Source organism: Pogona vitticeps, chromosome 2 (genome assembly GCF_051106095.1).
Source record: "Pogona vitticeps strain Pit_001003342236 chromosome 2, PviZW2.1, whole genome shotgun sequence".
NCBI classification, from domain to species: Eukaryota; Metazoa; Chordata; class Lepidosauria; order Squamata; family Agamidae; genus Pogona; species Pogona vitticeps.
This window is the reverse complement of record NC_135784.1, coordinates 22059915-22083091: the sequence shown is the minus strand read 5'-3', so window position 1 is coordinate 22083091 and position 23177 is coordinate 22059915. Positions and strand designations below refer to the sequence as shown.

Below are 23177 nucleotides of genomic sequence, written 5' to 3'. Positions count from 1 at the left end.
GATTCAATCTTACAACGGCTGGTCTTCCGACCCTGCAGCACAGAGGCTTCTGCGGTTTAACCCGTAGTGCCACCACGTCCCTGCTTTGCTATACCCAATAGTTAATAGGAAATCGGGAGACAGCCCTAAGGTATGTGTTATGGACTTGACATCTTTCATCCATTTACTCTCATGAGGATCCTCCACAACAAAGGAGAGCAGACCGGAAGGAACAAGGTTCAGTCTTAAGCAAAAGTTAAATATCCTGAGCCAGGCCTGTGTGTATACTGAGGAAAGGCCACTTTCCTATCGCAAAGAGGCATTTGGCACACAGTTGGGTACAGCAAATATTTGTCTAAGAAACTTAAACTGAACAATTTCTATTGATTTTAAGCTTGTATTAGCCCAAATTAAGCTCCCATAAAGCATCTGCACTAACGGCGTGCCTCTGTAGACTTCCAACACTGCTGGTATAAAACTGTGGCCATTAGTATAGAAAAACTGTCTCAGAATTTTTATGGTGCGTGAAGCTTTTTCCCCAACATATTCTTGTTGAGTTGTCCATGCTCCTGATGTCTGAAAAAACCAAATCTAGATATTTAAAGGCTCTGACCTGTTCAATTGGTTGTCCATCCAAGGACAATTTGCACAGTCTAAAGCATTTGGCAAATACCAATACTTTGGTCTTACTATAATTCCCTTAGTTGCCTTCTCAGACCAACTTTAGATTGGGATAGCAACACTGCATCATCTGCGTATAGTAAGATTGAGATTAGGATTGTTGCTAATTTGGGGTTATGGAATGCTAGAGATAACAAATGCTCAACAGTATCATTCACATATTAGTTGAATAAAATTGGAGCTAAAACACAGCCTTGCTTGACTCCTTTTGTAGATGGTACAGGATCTGATAACAGCATGCCCTTAGCCAAGTATTATTATAGAGATATTTAATTAGAAAGAGAAGTCTTTTATGTATAGTTGTGGAAGATAGTTTTCCCCACGAGATACAGAGTCAAATGCAGCCTTAAGGTCAATAAATGCTGCATATATCGTAACATGCCCTTTTTCTTCTTAACATATTTATCTATCAGGTGGGCTAATACAAAACAGTTATCTAGAGTAGATCACCCTTGATTAAATCCTGCTTGCTCTACTGCTATGATATTTTCATCCTGGATCCAGTCAATTAATTTATTGCATAGATGTTTGGCGTAGAGTTTGCTTATTACACTCAATTAGCTGATTGGTCGATAGTTGGCAGAATCATTTTAAACTCCTTTTATATATATCGAACAGGCATACTACCTATAAGTTGGGATACATCTATAATAGTCCCTATATATGCTTGGTCTACCATTGGTGACCATTTAATTCTTTTACTGCCAGTCATTTCTGAAACTTTGCTGGGATAAGATTGCGATTGTAAATGAGGATTACTAAATGTTGGCTATGTTAGCATCAATATGAGGGGTAAATGATTGCCTTCTGTGCTGTTACCAATTTCAAACTGAGTCACATATTAATAAATTCATATTCATCAAATAAAATAAAAAATTAATTAATTAATTAATTAATTCTGTATGTGGAATGTGAGATTGCTATATAATCAATCACACTGCCACCCCTCTAGATAAGTCCCCCATTTGCAGAACCATTCAGTATTAAGAGATCCCTCCTCCTTGTAAACTGTGCAAAACAATACCCTGTATAACTGCATGTCTTATCTTTAGAAGTTCGACCATTTCTCTCCACTGTACTATCATCTGAATCCAATACCCAATGAAAGTGGGCACAGAGGCTTTCATCATTAGCACCTAGGCATGCATTAAAATCCCCTGCAACAATAAATATTGCTTTGGGATACAAGGATTCAAGATGTTCTACACAGTTATCAATAGTAACCCAAATGTTATCCTCATCTTAGAGTTAGATTAGGCATCCTTCAGTCTCAAGAGACTATGATAACGTGCTCTGAACAGAGGTCTTGGAATAGCGTCTAGTGTAGCTAAGAAGCCCCATTCAAGAGTGACCATCCCTTCCACACTGAAAACAAATACAATCTGTCCTCGGTCCTGCTCCCTGATTTTGCTGGTTTTGGAACTGCCTCTTTGCCTCGGCCTGCTGGACAAGGGTCTCTTCAAAATGGGAGAGGTCATGAGACTGAATGCTCAGATGTCAAGGTTTCCCATCTGTTGAGGTCCATTCCTAAGGCCTTCAGATCCCGCTTGCAGATATCCTTGTATTGCAGCTGTGGTCTCACTCTGTGGCAATTTCCCTGCACTAATTCTCCATACAGGAGATCTTTTGGAATCCGACTAGCAAATCTTGGCAGGCCTTGCTAAAGCGATTTATGAGTGGTTGGAGGTCTTCAGCAGAGTGGGCAACAATGGCTGCATCGTTTGCAAAGAGGAAGTGCCGCATGCATTTCAGTTGGACTTTGGTCTTTGCTCTCAATCTAGAGAGATTAAAGAGCTTTCTGTCTGATCTAGTCCGGAGATAGACACCCTCGGTTGCAGTTCTGAAGGCATGCTTCAGCATAACAGCAAAAAAGATCCCAGAGTTGGCGCGAGGACACTGCCCTATTTCACTCCACTTCGGATGTCAAAGCAATCTGATGTTGAGCCATCAAAAACTATAGTGGTCATTCACCTTTAAAATAGATAAGGAGTATGCAATTGAACGGTAGTAAACTCACCAGATCAGCCCTGATTCTATAGGACTTTGATTTCAAAATCAGAAGCGAAAACCCAAGGAATTAAAGGATAACTTTCTTTGCTAGGTCTGCTCTAAACTGGAGGGAGGGAGGACAGGACAGGGCCCTTCTCCATCCTGGAAGCAGTGGCTTGCAAAGATCAGCAGTCTGCATCTGTCCTCTCCCCTCTGGGCCCAATCCACCTAGGATGAAAACACAAGTCACATGGCCAAATGCGTTACTTCTCCCCGGACAGAGCAAAGGACTAGCCGTAAACATTGAGAAATATGAGGGCAGCTGGGCCAGAGGGCTTGGGGTGAATCTCCTCTTAGGGTGGGGACCACCGGTGGTGCCCCACAAGGCTGGCTCCCCACTGTATCAGTTATTTCCCTAAAGAAGAAACCTGGACAGAGGTAGAATGGATAAAGGCTGATATCCAACCTGGGGCAGCGCAGCCGCACCAGTGGGCCAGAACCCCAGAGTGTTTGTTATGGGGTGGAGGCCTCACCCGTCCCAAGGCAACCCAGCGGAAGAACAAGCAGTGAGGGTGTGGATGCAGTTAAGAGGTGGAAACCAGAACGTTTCTTTATTTTGACAAAACCAGCCCCGAGTACCCGGCCCTTAAAACAGAGAAAACTTTTAAAAGGCTGTTGGGTGGTGCTTCAAAGACCCAACAGCTGGAGAAGATGGCTGATCCAGAATCCTAACCATGAAAAGGTGTGGTGGGTAGGGTGCCTGGCACCCACACAAACTTATTCCCGTGACTTCGAAAGCCAGGATAAATGCTCCTTTTGGAGAAACACTGCTGGACTTTTGAGGAAGTTCCTTTGTTTTTCAAATAGATAACCTATTGTCTCAAAACACCTTACTTGTTTACAATAGTTACACTCCTCCCATCCCACAGACGATGTCAGGGTTGTGTGCCACTGACTGTATTACATCGAAAACTCAACAATAGAAAGAATATAAGTAATAACTTTGAATGGGGGTCTGGTGTGCAGCTCCTGGATATCTGTGGACCATCACCTCTCACTTCCCTGGAGGGAAAATTATTTCTTCAAAACAATAGTTCTGTACCTAGGGATCTCTAGACAGATAAGAGGGGGCGGTCCGCTTTAACCCAAATATGCTTTTTTCCAGCTTTTCTATCAACCAGAAGTGAACTTCCTCTGACACTCTGAGAATACCAGTGGTTGGTAGATCTTTATTAATCGCAGTGTACTAATTGAAGAGAAAATAAACATTTCAGTTCCTTTTCAGTGCCTTCAGCACATTCTTACCATTCCTATGGGTCCCTGCATGATGGCCATTTATACAATATACAGTAAGGCCCTCTTATCCATGGGAATCATATCCACAGTTTGAAAATATTAAAAGAAAAATTCTAGAAATATATATATTTCTAGAAATGAGGTTACCAGAACTGGCCACTAGAGGGAGTCAGAAATGAGGGGTTCCCAATCTGTGGGCCGTGGCTCCAGGGGGTGCAGTGAATCCCAGGCAGGGGTGCTATGGGAAAAGAGATGGCACAGAGAACTATGAGAATTATAGAGAAGCTGTTCATAGCTGTATGAACAGCTCTATTACTTTCATAGCTCTATAAAAAGCTTCTCTATTGCTTTGTTTCTAACAGAAACAGGAAGTGGAGACTGTGTGCCTGCCGCTCCATTCTCCCTCTCTATGGTCTCCAGTGGAAGCGCCTGTAGGTACCCTTGGGGTTTTCCTGCATCGGGACCTGAGAGGAGATGGACCCTCAAGGATATTGGAGGGGGAGAGGAGAGGAGATGGGAATGGCTGGGAAACGGTTCAAGAACAAGGGGAGCCACAGCCAGTGGCCATAAAATGAAGGGAGCTGTGAGTTTCTCACAATTAAGTGCAAGATAAACAAGACTGAATCCTGTTCCAGATTTATTGTTGTTACATGCTGTGGAGTCGTCACGGGGATTTCAAGTCATGTGAAGTGTCGAAGGAGTGGCTTCACCATTAACGCACACAGACACACACACTTAGTGAGTTTCCCTGGCCAAGCAGGGATAAGAAACCAGCTCTCCTGAGCGACAGTCTGGCCATCTATCCGTTGTGCGACATTTGATTTCACTGTTCTATATAACAAATATATATATATAATATACAGTTAACTCCCCTGCATGAAGTCTTTTAATGAAAAGTACTGCTGTGTGTTTCTCCTGAAGCCTAGTCCACTTTTCAAATACATATATATAAACCCCAGGATCTCCTAGAGCCTGTCTTCCCTTGAAAAGGAAAACAGTGCCCCCAGGAGCCAAGATTGTCCTTTTCAATACTATTTGGACACCCCTCCCTCAATGCCACAACTTTTTGACCCCTCCTGGTAACTTGGGGCAGATGCAGGTCCCACCCTCAAACCTCTACAGCTGTTCAACCCCAATGTATGTCTCTGATCCCCGGGATGCCTCACTGAACAAAAGTTCATTCATCTTCTAATTTAATCTGTTTCCACACGCCAAACGTTTCCATGGCTTCCCCACTGTGTGAATTTCCTAATGAGAACTCGGACGTTTCTTCTGATTTCACCTGTTTCCATACTCCCAGCAGTAAAATGGTTCCAGTTCCGCTGTGAACCGTCTGATGTCTAACTAGGTTTCCTTTCCCGCTGAAGCTTTTCCCACACTCTAAGCATTTAAAGGGTTTTTCCCCGGTGTGAATTCTTTCATGGGATGTGAGATTCGACCGATGGCTGAAGCTCTTTCCGCGCTCCAGGCATGGGTAGGGTTTCTCGCCAGTGTGACTTCTTTGGTGGACCAAATAGTTTGTGTTATTGTTGAAACTTTTCCCACAGATTAAGCACTGGTACGGTTTCTCCCCCATGTGAATTCTTACGTGCGACGTCAGCTTGTCGTTCTGGGTGAAACTCTTTCCACACTCCATGCATTTATAGGGTTTCCCCCCTGTGTGGATCCTTTGGTGAGAATTGAGGTATCGCCTTTGGCTGAAGCTGCTTCCGCACTCCAAGCATTCGTACGGCTTCTCTCCGGTGTGAATTCTCCGGTGCTCTGTGAGATTTGCGCTGTTGCTGAAGCTTTTCCCACATTCCAGACATTTGTACGGCTTCTCCCCAGTGTGAATCCTATGGTGAGAGGTAAGGCTTCCCTTCTGACTGAAACTCTTCCCACACTCCAAGCATTTATAAGGTTTCTCCCCAGTGTGGATCCTCTGATGGGCCGTGAGGTGCATCTTCCGGCCAAAGCTCTTCCCACAGTCCAAGCAGATGAAAGGTTTCTCTCCTGTGTGAATCCGTTGATGTGTCGTGAGGTTTCCTTTGTAATGGAAGTTCTTTCCGCACAGCAAGCATTTATAGGGTTTCTCTCCCGTGTGAATCCTCTGATGTTTCGTAAGGTCTGAATTGGTAATGAAGCGTTTTCCGCAGGCCAAGCACTGGTGTGGTTTCTCCCCAGTGTGGAGCCTGCAGTGAATGATAAGCTTGGAGGCACAACTGAAAGCTTTTCCACATACAGGGCACTTCTTATTCTCCTTTCCTTTCTCCGATTTTTCTTCACACATGATCTCATGTGGATCATCGCCCGGAGAAGCAGAGGATTTATTCTTTCTTTGTGGATTTGCTTCTGTTTTCTTCTTTTGATCTTTCCTATTTCTGTACTTTTGTCCTTCCCAGGCCATCCCACATGGTTCTCTCATATTCTCCATTTCCAGCTTGTCATCTTCTAAAAAAGAGATAAGAAATCGGTACAAATTGGAATTACTACTACTACTACTACTACTACTACTACTACTACTACTACTACTACAATAATAATAATAATAATAATAATAATAATAATAATAATAATAATAATAATAATAATAATAATAATAATAATAATAATAATAATAATAATAATAATAATAATAATAATAATATATGCAGAGCTGAAAGGGAGCCTATGGATCATCAAGTCCAGCTTCAGTCAGGGAAGCACAGTCAGGAATTGAACTCCCAACCTCTGGCTCTGCAGGCAGATACTTCAACCACTGAACTATCCAGCAATTCCCAGAGTGTCAGACCACTGAACAAGTTAAATTAAAAGTTGGAAGCAGCCTTTCAGTATACTGGACTAGAAGTTTTGGAGGGATGCTTCCAGATGCAGTAGAGAGAGTATAAAGTTAGCTGGAGAAGCAGCAGTTTCACATATTTCCAGTGAAGCACAATTTTGCAAAGGAATGGGTTTCAGGTTCAGAAAAAATGCTGGAGACTCTCCTAATGAACCTAGCAATGTTTTTGGTGCACAATGAGGGATACAAGCATTGGCTCCTTAACTAGTGGCAATTCACCAGAACAGTTTAATGCCTCTGCATTTAACATCAGTAACTGACAGGACTCTGTTTAGCATATTATACAATAGGGACCCCCATATCTGCCAGATTGGTATCTGTGGTTCCCCTTATTTAAAATATTAAAAGAAAAAAAGCTCAAAAGAGGTATTCCCATGATGCAATTACCAGAAGACCATGCTATGTACAGGGTTCACTACTAATTCCCTCGTAGATACGGTACTTCAAATTATTTCACCGCATTGTAATGCAATTTTTTTTGGTTGTGCATGCTGTTTTCAGAGGGATGTGCCCCCCCCCAAAAAAAACAGGTTACAAAGACTTCAAGATAAATAATATAGGAAATGGGCCAGAAAAACACAACAGTCATGATTTTCATCATCATACTGTCATCAGGATCACCTTCGCTATAATGGATGAGAAAAAGAGAGAGGCCATACCGAGACAGACTACAATCTCACAGGTCTCTTCCATGATTTCCCTGGGCAGGATCCAGCAAAACCCGCTGCACCTCGGAGTGAGACGCACAGCCACTGCTTCAAAGAACACCAAGTCCTGGAATGCAAACAAACAAGCAAGCAAGCAAATAAATAAATACACTTTTCCTCCTTTTTTTTATAGGTAACATAAATGTTCTTTACAAACCAATTCCAAAGCATTGTTTAAGAGGACGTGGCTGGGCAGTAGATGTCAGCATCTAGCTTTTGCAGCCTTCTCGATACAAGCCAAGGTTTTCTACATCCATGAAACATCATGACTATATAGTATGTTCAAGATCAAGGACACCATGGCTCTGATTAGTTATTGAAGAAAAACGGGAGGTAGGGATTATTCCTAGAATAATTGAGTTGGACGGAGCCCGTAAAGCCATTGAGTTCAAACCCCCCCCCCTTCAATGCAGGAATCTAAATCCAAGTATACCTGACAGATGGATCTCCCATAGAGATGGGGGTACAGTGGTGCCTCGCTTGACGATGTTAATTCGTTCCAGCGAAATCGCTGTAGAGCGAAAACATCATCAAACGAAACGAAAAAATCCCATTGAAATGCATTGAAAACCCGTTCAATGCGTTCTAATGGGCTGATAAACTCACCGTCCAGCGAAGATCCTCCATACGGCGGCCATTTTGGGTGCCTGTAAAGTGAGGAATCCGTTCTAGAAAACAGCGGGGAGCCATTTTCTTCAGCCGGCAGCGATTTTGAAACCCAACGATCAGCTGTTTGCTGATCGTCGTAAAGCAAAAATCGGTTCCCGAAGCAGGCAACCGATCATCGCTAAGCAAAATTCCCCCATTTAAACCATCATTTTGCAATTTCAAAAGCAATCACATAAACGGCAACATAATGCAGATTTGTCGCAGAGCGGGATAATCGTCCAGCGGGGCACGACTGGCATATTGAGTGTAGCAACTTAACAGGATCATCTTTTAAGATTTTAAATAGTTCAGATGGAATGCCATCACCTCCACTGGCCTTGTTGTTAGCCAGGCTTTCTAAGGCCCACTTGACTTCACTCTCCAGGATGTCTGGCTCAAGGTCAGCAACTACATTGTCTGGGTTGTCCGGGATATCCAGATCTTTCTGGTATAATTCCTCTGTGTATTCTTGCCACCTCTTCTTGATGTCTTCTGCTTCTGTGAGGTCCCTACCATTTTTGTCCTTTATCGTGTCCATCTTTGCACAAAATGTTCCTTTAATAGCTCCAATTTTCTTGAACAGGTCTCTGGTTTTTCCCTTTCTATTGTTTTCCTCTGTATCTTTGCACAGTTCACTTAAGAAAGCCCTCTTGTCTCTCCTTGCTATTCTTTGGAAGTCTGCATTCAATTTTCTGTAACTTTCCCTATCTCCCTTGCATTTTCTTTCCCTTCTCTTCTCTGCTATTTGTAAGGCCTCGTTGGACAGCCACTTTCTTGCATTTCCTTTTCTTTGGGATGTTTTTCGTTGCTGCCTCCTGTATAGTGTTATGAACCTCCATCCATAGTTCTTCGGGCATTCTCTCCACCAAATCCAGTTCCTTCAATTTGTTCCTTCACTTCCACTGTGTATTCATAAGGGATTTTGTTTAGATTATACCTGAGTGGCCCAGTGGTTTTTCCTAATCTCTTCAGTCTAAGCTTGAGTTTTGCTATAAGAAGCTGATGATCAGAACCGCAGTCAGCTCCAGGTCTTGTTTTTGCTGACTGTATAGAGCTTCTCCATCTTTGGCTGCAGAGAATATAATCAATCCTATTTTCGATATTGCCCATCTGGTGATTTCCATGTATAGAGTCGCCTCTTGTGTTGTTGGAAAAGAGTGTTTGTGATGACCAGCTTATTCTCTTGACAAAACTCTATTAGCCTTTGTCCTGCTTCATTCTGAACTCCAAGGCCAAACTTCCCTGTTGTTCCTTTTATCTCTTGGCTCCCTACTTTAGCATTCCAGTCCCCTAGAATGAGAAGAACATCTTTCTTTGGTGTCAGTTCTAGAAGGTGTTGTAAATCTTCATAGAATTGTTCTATTTCAGTCTCCTCAGCAATGCTGGTTGGTGCATAAACTTGGATTATTGTGATGTTGAATGGTCTGCCTTGGATTCGTATTGACATCATTCTATCATTTTTGAGATTGTATCCCGTTACAGCTTTTCCCACTCTTTTGTTGACTATGAGGGCTACTCCATTCCTTCTACGGGATTCTTGCCCACAATAGTAGATATGATAATCATCTGAGCTGAATTCGCCCATTCCTGTCCATTTTAGTTCACTGATGCCCAGGATGTCGATGTTTATTCTTGCCATCTCCTGTTTGACCACCTCCAGCTTCCCAACGTTCATAGATCTTACATTCCAGGTTCCTATGCAGTATTCTTCTTTGCAGCATTGGATTTTCCTTTCACTTCCAGGCACGTCCACAGCTGAGCGTCCTTTCGGCTTTGGCCCAACCACTTCATTAGCTCTGGAGCTACTTGTACTTGTCCTCCACTCTTCCTCAGTAGCATGTTGGACGCCTTCCGACCTGAGGGGCCCATCTTCCAGCGTCATATCTTTTAGCCTTTTGTTTCTGATTATGGGGCGTTCTTGGCAAAGATACTGGAGTGGCTTGCCATTTCCTACTCCAGGTCGATTGCATTTAGTCGGAACTCTCCACTATGTCCTGTCCGTCTTGGGTGTCCCTGCACGGCATAGCCCATAGCTTCTCTGAGTTACTCAAGCCCCTTCGCCACGACAAGGCAGCAATCCATGAAGGAGATTGGAACGCATTAAACTAAGTTTAATGCGTTCCAATGGCTTTTTTTTATCCGTACAGCGATGTTTAATAGGAAATCGGGTATGTGTTATGGACTTGACATCTTTCATCCATTTACTCTCATGAGGATCCTCCACAACAAAGGAGAGCAGACCGGAAGGAACAAGGTTCAATCTTAACCAAAAGTTAAATATCCTGAGCCAGGCCTGTGTATACTGAGGAAAGGCCACTTTCCTATCGCAAAGAGTCATTTGGCACACAGTTGGGTACAGCAAATATTTGTCTAAGAAACTTAGACTGAATAATTTCTATTGATTTTAAGCTTGCATTAGCCCAAATTAAGCTCCCATAAAGCATCTGGACTAACGGCTTGCCTCTGTAGATTTCCAACACTGCTGGTATAAAACTGTGGCCATTAGTATAGAAAAACTGTCTCAGAATTTTTATGGTGCGTGAAGCTTTTTCCACAACATATTCTTGTTGAGTTGTCCATGCTCCTGATGTCTGAAAAACCACACCTAGATATTTAAAGGCTCTGACCTGTTCAATTGGTTGTCCATCCAAGGGCCATTTCCAGAGTCTAATGCATCTGGCAAATACCAATACTTTGGTCTTACTATAATTCACCTCTAGGTGTTCCTTCTGGCAATGGTTTGAGAATTCCCTTAGTTGCCTTCTCAGACCAACTTTAGATTGGGATAGCAACACTGCATCATCTGCGTATAGTAAGATCGAGATTAGGATTGCTGCTAATTTGGGGTTATGGAATGCTAGAGATGACAAATGCTCAACAATATCATTCACATATTAGTTGAATAAAATTGGAGCTAAGACACAGCCTTGCTTGACTCCTTTTGTAGATGGTACAGGATCTCATAACAGCATGCCCTTAGCCAAGTATTATTATAGAGATATTTAATTAGAAAAAGAAGTCCTTTATGTATAGTTGTGGAAGATAGTTTTCCGCACGAGATACAGAGTCAAATGCAGCCTTAAGGTCAATAAATGCTGCATGCAGTATATCGTAACATGCCCTTTTTCTTCTTAACATATTTATCAATCAGGTGAGCTAATACAAAACAGTTATCTAGAGTGGATCACCCTTGATTAAATCCTGCTTGCTCTACTGCTATAATATTTTCATCCTGGATCCAGTCAATTAATTTATTGCATAGATGTTTGGCGTAGTTTGCTTATTACACTCAATTAGCTGATTGGTCTATAGTTGGCAGAATCATTTTAAACTCCTTTTATATATATCGAACAGGCATACTACCTATAAGTTGGGATACATCTATAATAGTCCCTATATATGCTTGGTCTACCATTGGTGACCATTTAATTCTTTTACTGCCAGTCATTTCTGAAACTTTGCTGGGATAAGATTGCGATTGTAAATGAGGATTACTAAATGTTAGCTATGTTAGCATCAATATCAGGGGTAAATGATTGCCTTCTGTGCTGTTACCAATTTCAAACTGAGTCACATATTCATAAATTCATATTCATCAAATAAAATAAAATAAATAAATAAATAAATTCTGTATGTGGAATGTGAGACTGCTATATAATCAATCACACTGCTACCCCTCTAGATAAGTCCCCATTTGCAGAACCATTCAGTATTAGGAGATCCCTCCTCCTTGTAAACTGTGCAAAACAATACCCTGTATAACTGCATGTCTTATCTTTAGACATTCAACCATTTCTCTCCACTGTACAGTGGGGTCTTGACTTAAGAACACCTTGAGTTAAGAACATTTTGACTTAAGAACCACTCTCATAGGAAAATATTGACTTGACTTACATACTTAGATTTGAGATAAGAACTAAAAAAAAACCACGTGGGAGGCAGGGAAAGTGCAAAATTTGAACTTTCAGTTAACTGTTGGCCAGTGAAAAGGGTGCCTGTCTGCTTCCTCACGCCTCCCAGCGCTTAGAGAGTGGATTGGGAGTCTTCAGACTGCCTGGTACTGCCTGGACTGTATTTTCCCTGCCTTCCCTGAACCTTTCTTGACCTAAGAAAAAAAGAAACAAAATATCCCCCTCTAGTGGTCATAGGCAGAATAGCAGCTTCCCATTAGTTTCTATGGACGGAAAAGAGCAGATACGGATCAAATGGTTTTCAATGCTTTCCTATGGGAAATGCAGATTTGACTTGAGAACATTTTGACTTGAGAACCGCCTTCCAATACGGATTAAGTTCTCAAGTCAAGACCCCACTGTACTATCATCTGAATCCAATACCCAATGAAAGTGGGCACAGAGACTTTCATCATTAGCACATAGGCATGCATGCATTAAAATCCCCTGCAACAATAAATATTGCTTTGGATTCAATATGTTCTACACAGTTATCAATAGCAACCCAAATGTTATCCTGATCTTAGAGCTAGATTAGGCATCCTTTAGTCTCAAGAGACTATGGTAACATGCTCTGAACAGAGGTCTTGGAATAGAGTCTAGTGTGGCTAAGAAGCCCCATTGAAGAGTGACCATCCCTTCCACACTGAAAACAAATACAATCTGTCCCCGGTGCTGCTCCCTGATTTTGCTGGTTTCGGAACTGCCTCTTTGCCTCGGCCTGCTGGACAAGGGTCTCTTCAAAATGGGAGAGGTCATGAGACTGAACGCTCAGATGTCAAGGTTTCCCATCTGTTGAGGTCCATTCCTAAGGCCTTCAGATCCCGCTTGCAGATATCCTTGTATTGCAGCTGTGGTCTCATTCTGTGGCAATTTCCCTGCACTAATTCTCCATATAGGAGATCTTTTGGAATCCGACTAGCAAGTCGTGGCAGGCCTTGCTAAAGCGATTTATGAGTGGTTGGAGGTCTTCAGCAGAGTGGGCAACAATGGCTGCATCGTTTGCAAAGAGGAAGTCCCGCATGCATTTCAGTTGGACTTTGGTCTTTGCTCTCAATCTAGAGAGATTAAAGAGCTTTCTGTCTGATCTAGTCCGGAGATAGACACCCTCGGTTGCAGTTCTGAAGGCATGCTTCAGCATAACAGCAAAAAAGATCCCAGAGTTGGCGCGAGGACACTGCCCTATTTCACTCCACTTCGGATGTCAAAGCAATCTGATGTTGAGCCATCAAAAACTATAGTGGTCATTCACCTTTAAAATAGATAAGGAGTATGCAATTGAACGGTAGTAAACTCACCAGATCAGCCCTGATTCTATAGGACTTTGATTTCAAAATCAGAAGCGAAAACCCAAGGAATTAAAGGATAACTTTCTTTGCTAGGTCTGCTCTAAACTGGAGGGAGGGAGGACAGGACAGGGCCCTTCTCCATCCTGGAAGCAGTGGCTTGCAAAGATCAGCAGTCTGCATCTGTCCTCTCCCCTCTGGGCCCAATCCACCTAGGATGAAAACACAAGTCACATGGCCAAATGCGTTACTTCTCCCCGGACAGAGCAAAGGACTAGCCGTAAACATTGAGAAATATGAGGGCAGCTGGGCCAGAGGGCTTGGGGTGAATCTCCTCTTAGGGTGGGGACCACCGGTGGTGCCCCACAAGGCTGGCTCCCCACTGTATCAGTTATTCCCTAAAGAAGAAACCTGGACCGAGGTAGAATGGATAAAGGCTGATATCCAACCTGGGGCAGCGCAGCCGCACCAGTGGGCCAGAACCCCAGAGTGTTTGTTATGGGGTGGAGGCCTCACCCGTCCCAAGGCAACCCAGCGGAAGAACAAGCAGTGAGGGTGTGGATGCAGTTAAGAGGTGGAAACCAGAACGTTTCTTTATTTTGACAAAACCAGCCCCGAGTACCCGGCCCTTAAAACAGAGAAAACTTTTAAAAGGCTGTTGGGTGGTGCTTCAAAGACCCAACAGCTGGAGAAGATGGCTGATCCAGAATCCTAACCATGAAAAGGTGTGGTGGGTAGGGTGCCTGGCACCCACACAAACTTATTCCCGTGACTTCGAAAGCCAGGATAAATGCTCCTTTTGGAGAAACACTGCTGGACTTTTGAGGAAGTTCCTTTGTTTTTCAAATAGATAACCTATTGTCTCAAAACACCTTACTTGTTTACAATAGTTACACTCCTCCCATCCCACAGACGATGTCAGGGTTGTGTGCCACTGACTGTATTACATCGAAAACTCAACAATAGAAAGAATATAAGTAATAACTTTGAATGGGGGTCTGGTGTGCAGCTCCTGGATATCTGTGGACCATCACCTCTCACTTCCCTGGAGGGAAAATTATTTCTTCAAAACAATGACAGTTCTGTACCTAGGGATCTCTAGACAGATAAGAGGGGGCGGTCCGCTTTAACCCAAATATGCTTTTTTCCAGCTTTTCTATCAACCAGAAGTGAACTTCCTCTGACACTCTGAGAATACCAGTGGTTGGTAGATCTTTATTAATCGCAGTGTACTAATTGAAGAGAAAATAAACATTTCAGTTCCTTTTCAGTGCCTTCAGCACATTCTTACCATTCCTATGGGTCCCTGCATGATGGCCATTTATACAATATACAGTAAGGCCCTCTTATCCATGGGAATCATATCCACAGTTTGAAAATATTAAAAGAAAAATTGTAGAAATATATATATTTCTAGAAATGAGGTTACCAGAACTGGCCACTAGAGGGAGTCAGAAATGAGGGGTTCCCAATCTGTGGGCCGTGGCTCCAGGGGGTGCAGTGAATCCCAGGCAGGGGTGCTATGGGAAAAGAGATGGCACACAGAACTATGAGAATTATAGAGAAGCTGTTCATAGCTGTATGAACAGCTCTGCTACTTTCATAGCTCTATAAAAAGCTTCTCTATTGTTTTGTTTCTAACAGAAACGGGAAGTAGAGACTGTGCCTGCCGCTCCATTCTCCCTCTCTATGGTCTCCAGTGGAAGCGCCTGTAGGTACCCTTGGGGTTTTCCTGCATCGGGACCTGAGAGGAGATGGACCCTCAAGGATATTGGAGGGGGAGAGGAGAGGAGATGGGAATGGCTGGGAAACGGTTCAAGAACAAGGGGAGCCACAGCCAGTGGCCATAAAATGAAGGCAGCTGTGATTCCCAAATGTTTGGGAACCACAGGTCCAGAAAAATGTATTTCCATGGTGTTATTACCAGGACTGGCCATTAGAGGGAGTCAGAGAACATACCACAGTGCTTCCTATTAAAATACAGTGGTGCCTCCCATTACGACATTAATTCGTTCCAGTGAAATCGCTGTAGAACGAAAATGTCGTAATGCGAAAATAAAAAACCCATTGAAACGCATTAAAACCCGTTTAATGTGTTCCAATGGGCTAAAATCTCACCGTCCAGCGAAGATCCTCCATAGGGCGGCCATTTTCGGTGGCTGTTTTGCGAGGAATCCGTCCCAGAAAACAGTGGGGAGCCATTTTATTTACCTAGCTGCCATTTTGAGACTGCTGATCAGCTGTAGGAAAATCGTCATTTTGTGAAGAATCGGTTCCCGAAGCAGGGAACCGATCATTGCAAAGTGAAAAAGCCTATTCAGACCATTGTTTTGCGATCGCAAAAACGTCATCGTAATGCGGTTTCATCGTAATGCGGGGCAATCGTAAAGGGGGGCACAACTGTAGTGTTTGCTATAATCCACATTTTTCAGCATCTGCGGGGGGGGGGTTGGAACCAATCCCCGCACAGATAAAAGGGTCCTACTGTACCTCTTCAGTGAGTTTCTCACAATTAAGTGCAAGATAAACAAGACTGAATCCTGTTCCAGATTTATTGTTGTTACATGCTGTGGAGTCGTCACGGGGATTTCAAGGTATGTGAAGTGTCGAAGGAGTGGCTTCACCATTAACGCACACAGACACACACACTTAGTGAGTTTCCCTGGCCAAGCAGGGATAAGAAACCAGCTCTCCTGAGCGACAGTCTGGCCATCTATCCGTTGCGCGACATTTGATTTCACTGTTCTATATAACAAATATATATATATAATATACAGTTAACTCCCCTGCATGAAGTCTTTTAATGAAAAGTACTGCTGAGTGTTTCTCCTGAAGCCTAGTCCACTTTTCAAATATATATATATAAACCCCAGGAACTCCTAGAGCCTGTCTTCCCTTGAAAGGGAAAACGGTGCCCCCAGGAGCCAGGATTGTCCTTTTCAATACTATTTGGATACCCCTCCCTCAATGCCACAACTTTTTGACCCCTCCTGGTCACTTGGGGCAGATGCAGGTCCCACCCTCAAACCTCTACAGCTATTCAGCCCCAATGTATGTCTCTGATCCCTGGGATGCCTCACTGAACAGACGTTCATTCATCTTCTAATTTAATCTGTTTCCACACGCCAAACGTTTCCATGGCTTCCCCACTGTGTGAATTTCCTAATGAGAACTCGGACGTTTCTTCTGATTTCACCTGTTTCCATACTCCGAGCAGTGAAATGGTTCCAGTCCCGCTGTGAACCGTCTGATGTCTAACTAGGTTTCCTTTCCCGCTGAAGCTTTTCCCACACTCCAAGCATTTAAAGGGTTTTTCCCCGGTGTGAATTCTTTCATGGGATGTGAGATTCGACCGATGGCTGAAGCTCTTTCCGCGCTCCAGGCATGGGTAGGGTTTCTCGCCAGTGTGACTTCTTTGGTGGACCAAATAGTTTGTGTTATTGTTGAAACTTTTCCCACAGATTAAGCACTGGTACGGTTTCTCCCCCATGTGAATTCTTACGTGCGACGTCAGCTTGTCGTTCTGGGTGAAACTCTTTCCACACTCCATGCATTTATAGGGTTTCCCCCCTGTGTGGATCCTTTGGTGAGAATTGAGGTATCGCCTTTGGCTGAAGCTGCTTCCGCACTCCAAGCATTCGTACGGCTTCTCTCCGGTGTGAATTCTCCGGTGCTCTGTGAGATTTGCGCTGTTGCTGAAGCTTTTCCCACATTCCAGACATTTGTACGGCTTCTCCCCAGTGTGAATCCTATGGTGAGAGGTAAGGCTTCCCTTCTGACTGAAACTCTTCCCACACTCCAAGCATTTATAAGGTTTCTCCCCAGTGTGGATCCTCTGATGGGCCGTGAGGTGCATCTTCCGGCCAAAGCTCTTCCCACAGTCCAAGCAGATGAAAGGTTTCTCTCCTGTGTGAATCCGTTGATGTGTCGTGAGGTTTCCTTTGTAATGGAAGTTCTTTCCGCACAGCAAGCATTTATAGGGTTTCTCTCCCGTGTGAATCCTCTGATGTTTCGTAAGGTCTGAATTGGTAATGAAGCGCTTGCCGCAGGCCAAGCACTGGTGTGGTTTCTCCCCAGTGTGGAGCCTGCAGTGAATGATAAGCTTGGAGGCACAACTGAAAGCTTTTCCACATACAGGGCACTTCTTATTCTCCTTTCCTTTCTCCGATTTTTCTTCACACATGATCTCATGTGGATCATCGCCCGGAGAAGCAGAGGATTTATTCTTTCTTTGTGGATTTGCTTCTGTTTTCTTCTTTTGATCTTTCCTATTTCTGTACTTTTGTCCTTCCCAGGCCATCCCACATGGTTCTCTCATATTCTCCATTTCCAGCTTGTCATCTTCTAAAAAAGAGATAAGAAATCGGTACAAATTGGAATTACTACTACTACTACTACTACTACTACTACTACTACTACTACTACTACTACTACTACTACTACTACAATAATAATAATAACAATAATAACAATAATAACAATAATAACAATAATAATAATAATAATAATAATAATAATAATAATAATAATAATAATAATAATAATAATAATAATAATAATAATAATAATAATAATAATAATAATAATAATAATAATAATATATTCAGAGCTGAAAGGGAGCCTATGGATCATCAAGTCCAGCTTCAGTCAGGGAAGCACAGTCAGGAATTGAACTCCCAACCTCTGGCTCTGCAGGCAGATACTTCAACCACTGAACTATCCAGCAATTCCCAGAGTGTCAGACCACTGAACAAGTTAAATTAAAAGTTGGAAGCAGCCTTTCAGTATACTGGACTAGAAGTTTTGGAGGGATGCTTCCAGATGCAGTAGAGAGAGTATAAAGTTAGCTGGAGAAGCAGCAGTTTCACATATTTCCAGTGAAGCACAATTTTGCAAAGGAATGGGTTTCAGGTTCAGAAAAAATGCTGGAGACTCTCCTAATGAACCTAGCAATGTTTTTGGTGCACAATGAGGGATACAAGCATTGGCTCCTTAACTAGTGGCAATTCACCAGAACAGTTTAATGCCTCTGCATTTAACATCAGTAACTGACAGGACTCTGTTTAGCATATTATACAATAGGGACCCCCATATCTGCCAGATTGGTATCTGTGGTTCCCCTTATTTAAAATATTAAAAGAAAAAAAGCTCAAAAGAGGTATTCCCATGATGCAATTACCAGAAGACCATGCTATGTATAGGGTTCACTACTAATTCCCTCGTAGATACGGTACTTCAAATTATTTCACCGCATTGTAATGCAATTTTTTTTGGTTGTGCATGCTGTTTTCAGAGGGATGTGCCCCCCCCCCAAAAAAAACAGGTTACAAAGACTTCAAGATAAATAATATAGGAAATGGGCCAGAAAAACACAACAGTCATGATTTTCATCATCATACTGTCATCAGGATCACCTTCGCTATAATGGATGAGAAAAAGAGAGAGGCCATACCGAGACAGACTACAATCTCACAGGTCTCTTCCATGATTTCCCTGGGCAGGATCCAGCAAAACCCGCTGCACCTCGGAGTGAGACGCACAGCCACTGCCTCAAAGAACACCAAGTCCTGGAATGCAAACAAACAAGCAAGCAAGCAAATAAATAAATAAATACACTTTTCCTCCGTTTTTTATAGGTAACATAAATGTTCTTTACAAACCAATTCCAAAGCATTGTTTAAGAGGATGTGGCTGGGCAGTAGATGTCAGCATCTAGCTTTTGCAGCCTTCTCGATACAAGCCAAGGTTTTCTACATCCATGAAACATCATGACTATATAGTATGTTCAAGATCAAGGACACCATGGCTCTGATTAGTTATTGAAGAAAAACGGGAGGTAGGGATTATTCCTAGAATAATTGAGTTGGACGGAGCCCGTAAAGCCATTGAGTTCAAACCCCCCCCCTTCAATGCAGGAATCTAAATCCAAGTATACCTGACAGATGGATCTCCCATAGAGATGGGGGTACAGTGGTGCCTCGCTTGACGATGTTAATTCGTTCCAGCGAAATCGCTGTAGAGCGAAAACATCATCAAACGAAACGAAAAAATCCCATTGAAATGCATTGAAAACCCGTTCAATGCGTTCTAATGGGCTGATAAACTCACCGTCCAGCGAAGATCCTCCATACGGCGGCCATTTTGGGTGCCTGTAAAGTGAGGAATCCGTTCTAGAAAACAGCGGGGAGCCATTTTCTTCAGCCGGCAGCGATTTTGAAACCCAACGATCAGCTGTTTGCTGATCGTCGTAAAGCAAAAATCGGTTCCCGAAGCAGGCAACCGATCATCGCTAAGCAAAATTCCCCCATTTAAACCATCATTTTGCAATTTCAAAAGCAATCACATAAACGGCAACATAATGCAGATTTGTCGCAGAGCGGGATAATCGTCCAGCGGGGCACGACTGGCATATTGAGTGTAGCAACTTAACAGGATCATCTTTTAAGATTTTAAATAGTTCAGATGGAATGCCATCACCTCCACTGGCCTTGTTGTTAGCCAGGCTTTCTAAGGCCCACTTGACTTCACTCTCCAGGATGTCTGGCTCAAGGTCAGCAACTACATTGTCTGGGTTGTCCGGGATATCCAGATCTTTCTGGTATAATTCCTCTGTGTATTCTTGCCACCTCTTCTTGATGTCTTCTGCTTCTGTGAGGTCCCTACCATTTTTGTCCTTTATCGTGTCCATCTTTGCACAAAATGTTCCTTTAATAGCTCCAATTTTCTTGAACAGGTCTCTGGTTTTTCCCTTTCTATTGTTTTCCTCTGTATCTTTGCACAGTTCACTTAAGAAAGCCCTCTTGTCTCTCCTTGCTATTCTTTGGAAGTCTGCATTCAATTTTCTGTAACTTTCCCTATCTCCCTTGCATTTTCTTTCCCTTCTCTTCTCTGCTATTTGTAAGGCCTCGTTGGACAGCCACTTTCTTGCATTTCCTTTTCTTTGGGATGTTTTTCGTTGCTGCCTCCTGTATAGTGTTATGAACCTCCATCCATAGTTCTTCGGGCATTCTCTCCACCAAATCCAGTTCCTTCAATTTGTTCCTTCACTTCCACTGTGTATTCATAAGGGATTTTGTTTAGATTATACCTGAGTGGCCCAGTGGTTTTTCCTAATCTCTTCAGTCTAAGCTTGAGTTTTGCTATAAGAAGCTGATGATCAGAACCGCAGTCAGCTCCAGGTCTTGTTTTTGCTGACTGTATAGAGCTTCTCCATCTTTGGCTGCAGAGAATATAATCAATCCTATTTTCGATATTGCCCATCTGGTGATTTCCATGTATAGAGTCGCCTCTTGTGTTGTTGGAAAAGAGTGTTTGTGATGACCAGCTTATTCTCTTGACAAAACTCTATTAGCCTTTGTCCTGCTTCATTCTGAACTCCAAGGCCAAACTTCCCTGTTGTTCCTTTTATCTCTTGGCTCCCTACTTTAGCATTCCAGTCCCCTAGAATGAGAAGAACATCTTTCTTTGGTGTCAGTTCTAGAAGGTGTTGTAAATCTTCATAGAATTGTTCTATTTCAGTCTCCTCAGCAATGCTGGTTGGTGCATAAACTTGGATTATTGTGATGTTGAATGGTCTGCCTTGGATTCGTATTGACATCATTCTATCATTTTTGAGATTGTATCCCATTACAGCTTTTCCCACTCTTTTGTTGACTATGAGGGCTACTCCATTCCTTCTACGGGATTCTTGCCCACAATAGTAGATATGATAATCATCTGAGCTGAATTCGCCCATTCCTGTCCATTTTAGTTCACTGATGCCCAGGATGTCGATGTTTATTCTTGCCATCTCCTGTTTGACCACCTCCAGCTTCCCAACGTTCATAGATCTTACATTCCAGGTTCCTATGCAGTATTCTTCTTTGCAGCATTGGATTTTCCTTTCACTTCCAGGCACGTCCACAGCTGAGCGTCCTTTCGGCTTTGGCCCAACCACTTCATTAGCTCTGGAGCTACTTGTACTTGTCCTCCACTCTTCCTCAGTAGCATGTTGGACGCCTTCCGACCTGAGGGGCCCATCTTCCAGCGTCATATCTTTTAGCCTTTTGTTTCTGATCATGGGGCGTTCTTGGCAAAGATACTGGAGTGGCTTGCCATTTCCTACTCCAGGTCGATTGCGTTTAGTCGGAACTCTCCACTATGTCCTGTCCGTCTTGGGTGTCCCTGCACGGCATAGCCCATAGCTTCTCTGAGTTACTCAAGCCCCTTCGCCACGACAAGGCAGCAATCCATGAAGGAGATTGGAACGCATTAAACTAAGTTTAATGCGTTCCAATGGCTTTTTTTTATCCGTACAGCGATGTTTAATAGGAAATCGGGTATGTGTTATGGACTTGACATCTTTCATCCATTTACTCTCATGAGGATCCTCCACAACAAAGGAGAGCAGACCGGAAGGAACAAGGTTCAATCTTAACCAAAAGTTAAATATCCTGAGCCAGGCCTGTGTATACTGAGGAAAGGCCACTTTCCTATCGCAAAGAGTCATTTGGCACACAGTTGGGTACAGCAAATATTTTTCTAAGAAACTTAGACTGAATAATTTCTATTGATTTTAAGCTTGCATTAGCCCAAATTAAGCTCCCATAAAGCATCTGGACTAACGGCTTGCCTCTGTAGATTTCCAACACTGCTGGTATAAAACTGTGGCCATTAGTATAGAAAAACTGTCTCAGAATTTTTATGGTGCGTGAAGCTTTTTCCACAACATATTCTTGTTGAGTTGTCCATGCTCCTGATGTCTGAAAAACCACACCTAGATATTTAAAGGCTCTGACCTGTTCAATTGGTTGTCCATCCAAGGACCATTTCCAGAGTCTAAAGCATCTGGCAAATACCAATACTTTGGTCTTACTATAATTCACCTCTAGGTGTTCCTTCTGGCAATGGTTTGAGAATTCCCTTAGTTGCCTTCTCAGACCAACTTTAGATTGGGATAGCAACACTGCATCATCTGCGTATAGTAAGATCGAGATTAGGATTGCTGCTAATTTGGGGTTATGGAATGCTAGAGATGACAAATGCTCAACAATATCATTCACATATTAGTTGAATAAAATTGGAGCTAAGACACAGCCTTGCTTGACTCCTTATGTAGATGGTACAGGATCTCATAACAGCATGCCCTTAGCCAAGTATTATTATAGAGATATTTAATTAGAAAGAGAAGTCCTTTATGTATAGTTGTGGAAGATAGTTTTCCGCACGAGATACAGAGTCAAATGCAGCCTTAAGGTCAATAAATGCTGCATGCAGTATATCGTAACATGCCCTTTTTCTTCTTAACATATTTATCAATCAGGTGAGCTAATACAAAACAGTTATCTAGAGTGGATCACCCTTGATTAAATCCTGCTTGCTCTACTGCTATAATATTTTCATCCTGGATCCAGTCAATTAATTTATTGCATAGATATTTGGCGTAGTTTGCTTATTACACTCAATTAGCTGATTGGTCTATAGTTGGCAGAATCATTTTAAACTCCTTTTATATATATCGAACAGGCATACTACCTATAAGTTGGGATACATCTATAATAGTCCCTATATATGCTTGGTCTACCATTGGTGACCATTTAATTCTTTTACTGCCAGTCATTTCTGAAACTTTGCTGGGATAAGATTGCGATTGTAAATGAGGATTACTAAATGTTAGCTATGTTAGCATCAATATCAGGGGTAAATGATTGCCTTCTGTGCTGTTACCAATTTCAAACTGAGTCACATATTCATAAATTCATATTCATCAAATAAAATAAAATAAATAAATAAATAAATTCTGTATGTGGAATGTGATACTGCTATATAATCAATCACACTGCTA

At 42.6% G+C, this 23177-nt stretch overlaps 1 protein-coding gene across 1 annotated transcript; it reads right to left on the bottom strand.

Annotated features, from left to right (window-relative positions):
• Nucleotides 1-4972: 4972 nt before the first annotated feature.
• On the bottom strand, nucleotides 4973-18957 carry LOC144587525 (uncharacterized). The gene is made up of 3 exons (XM_078388421.1): nucleotides 18807-18957; nucleotides 16805-17698; nucleotides 4973-6153 (listed from the first exon to the last, which is right to left on the bottom strand). The coding sequence occupies exons 1-3, from the start codon at nucleotides 18838-18840 to the stop codon at nucleotides 5123-5125; spliced, it is 1959 nt and encodes a 652-aa protein (XP_078244547.1). The 5' UTR covers nucleotides 18841-18957; the 3' UTR covers nucleotides 4973-5122.
• Between the last annotated feature and the right edge of the window lie 4220 nt (nucleotides 18958-23177).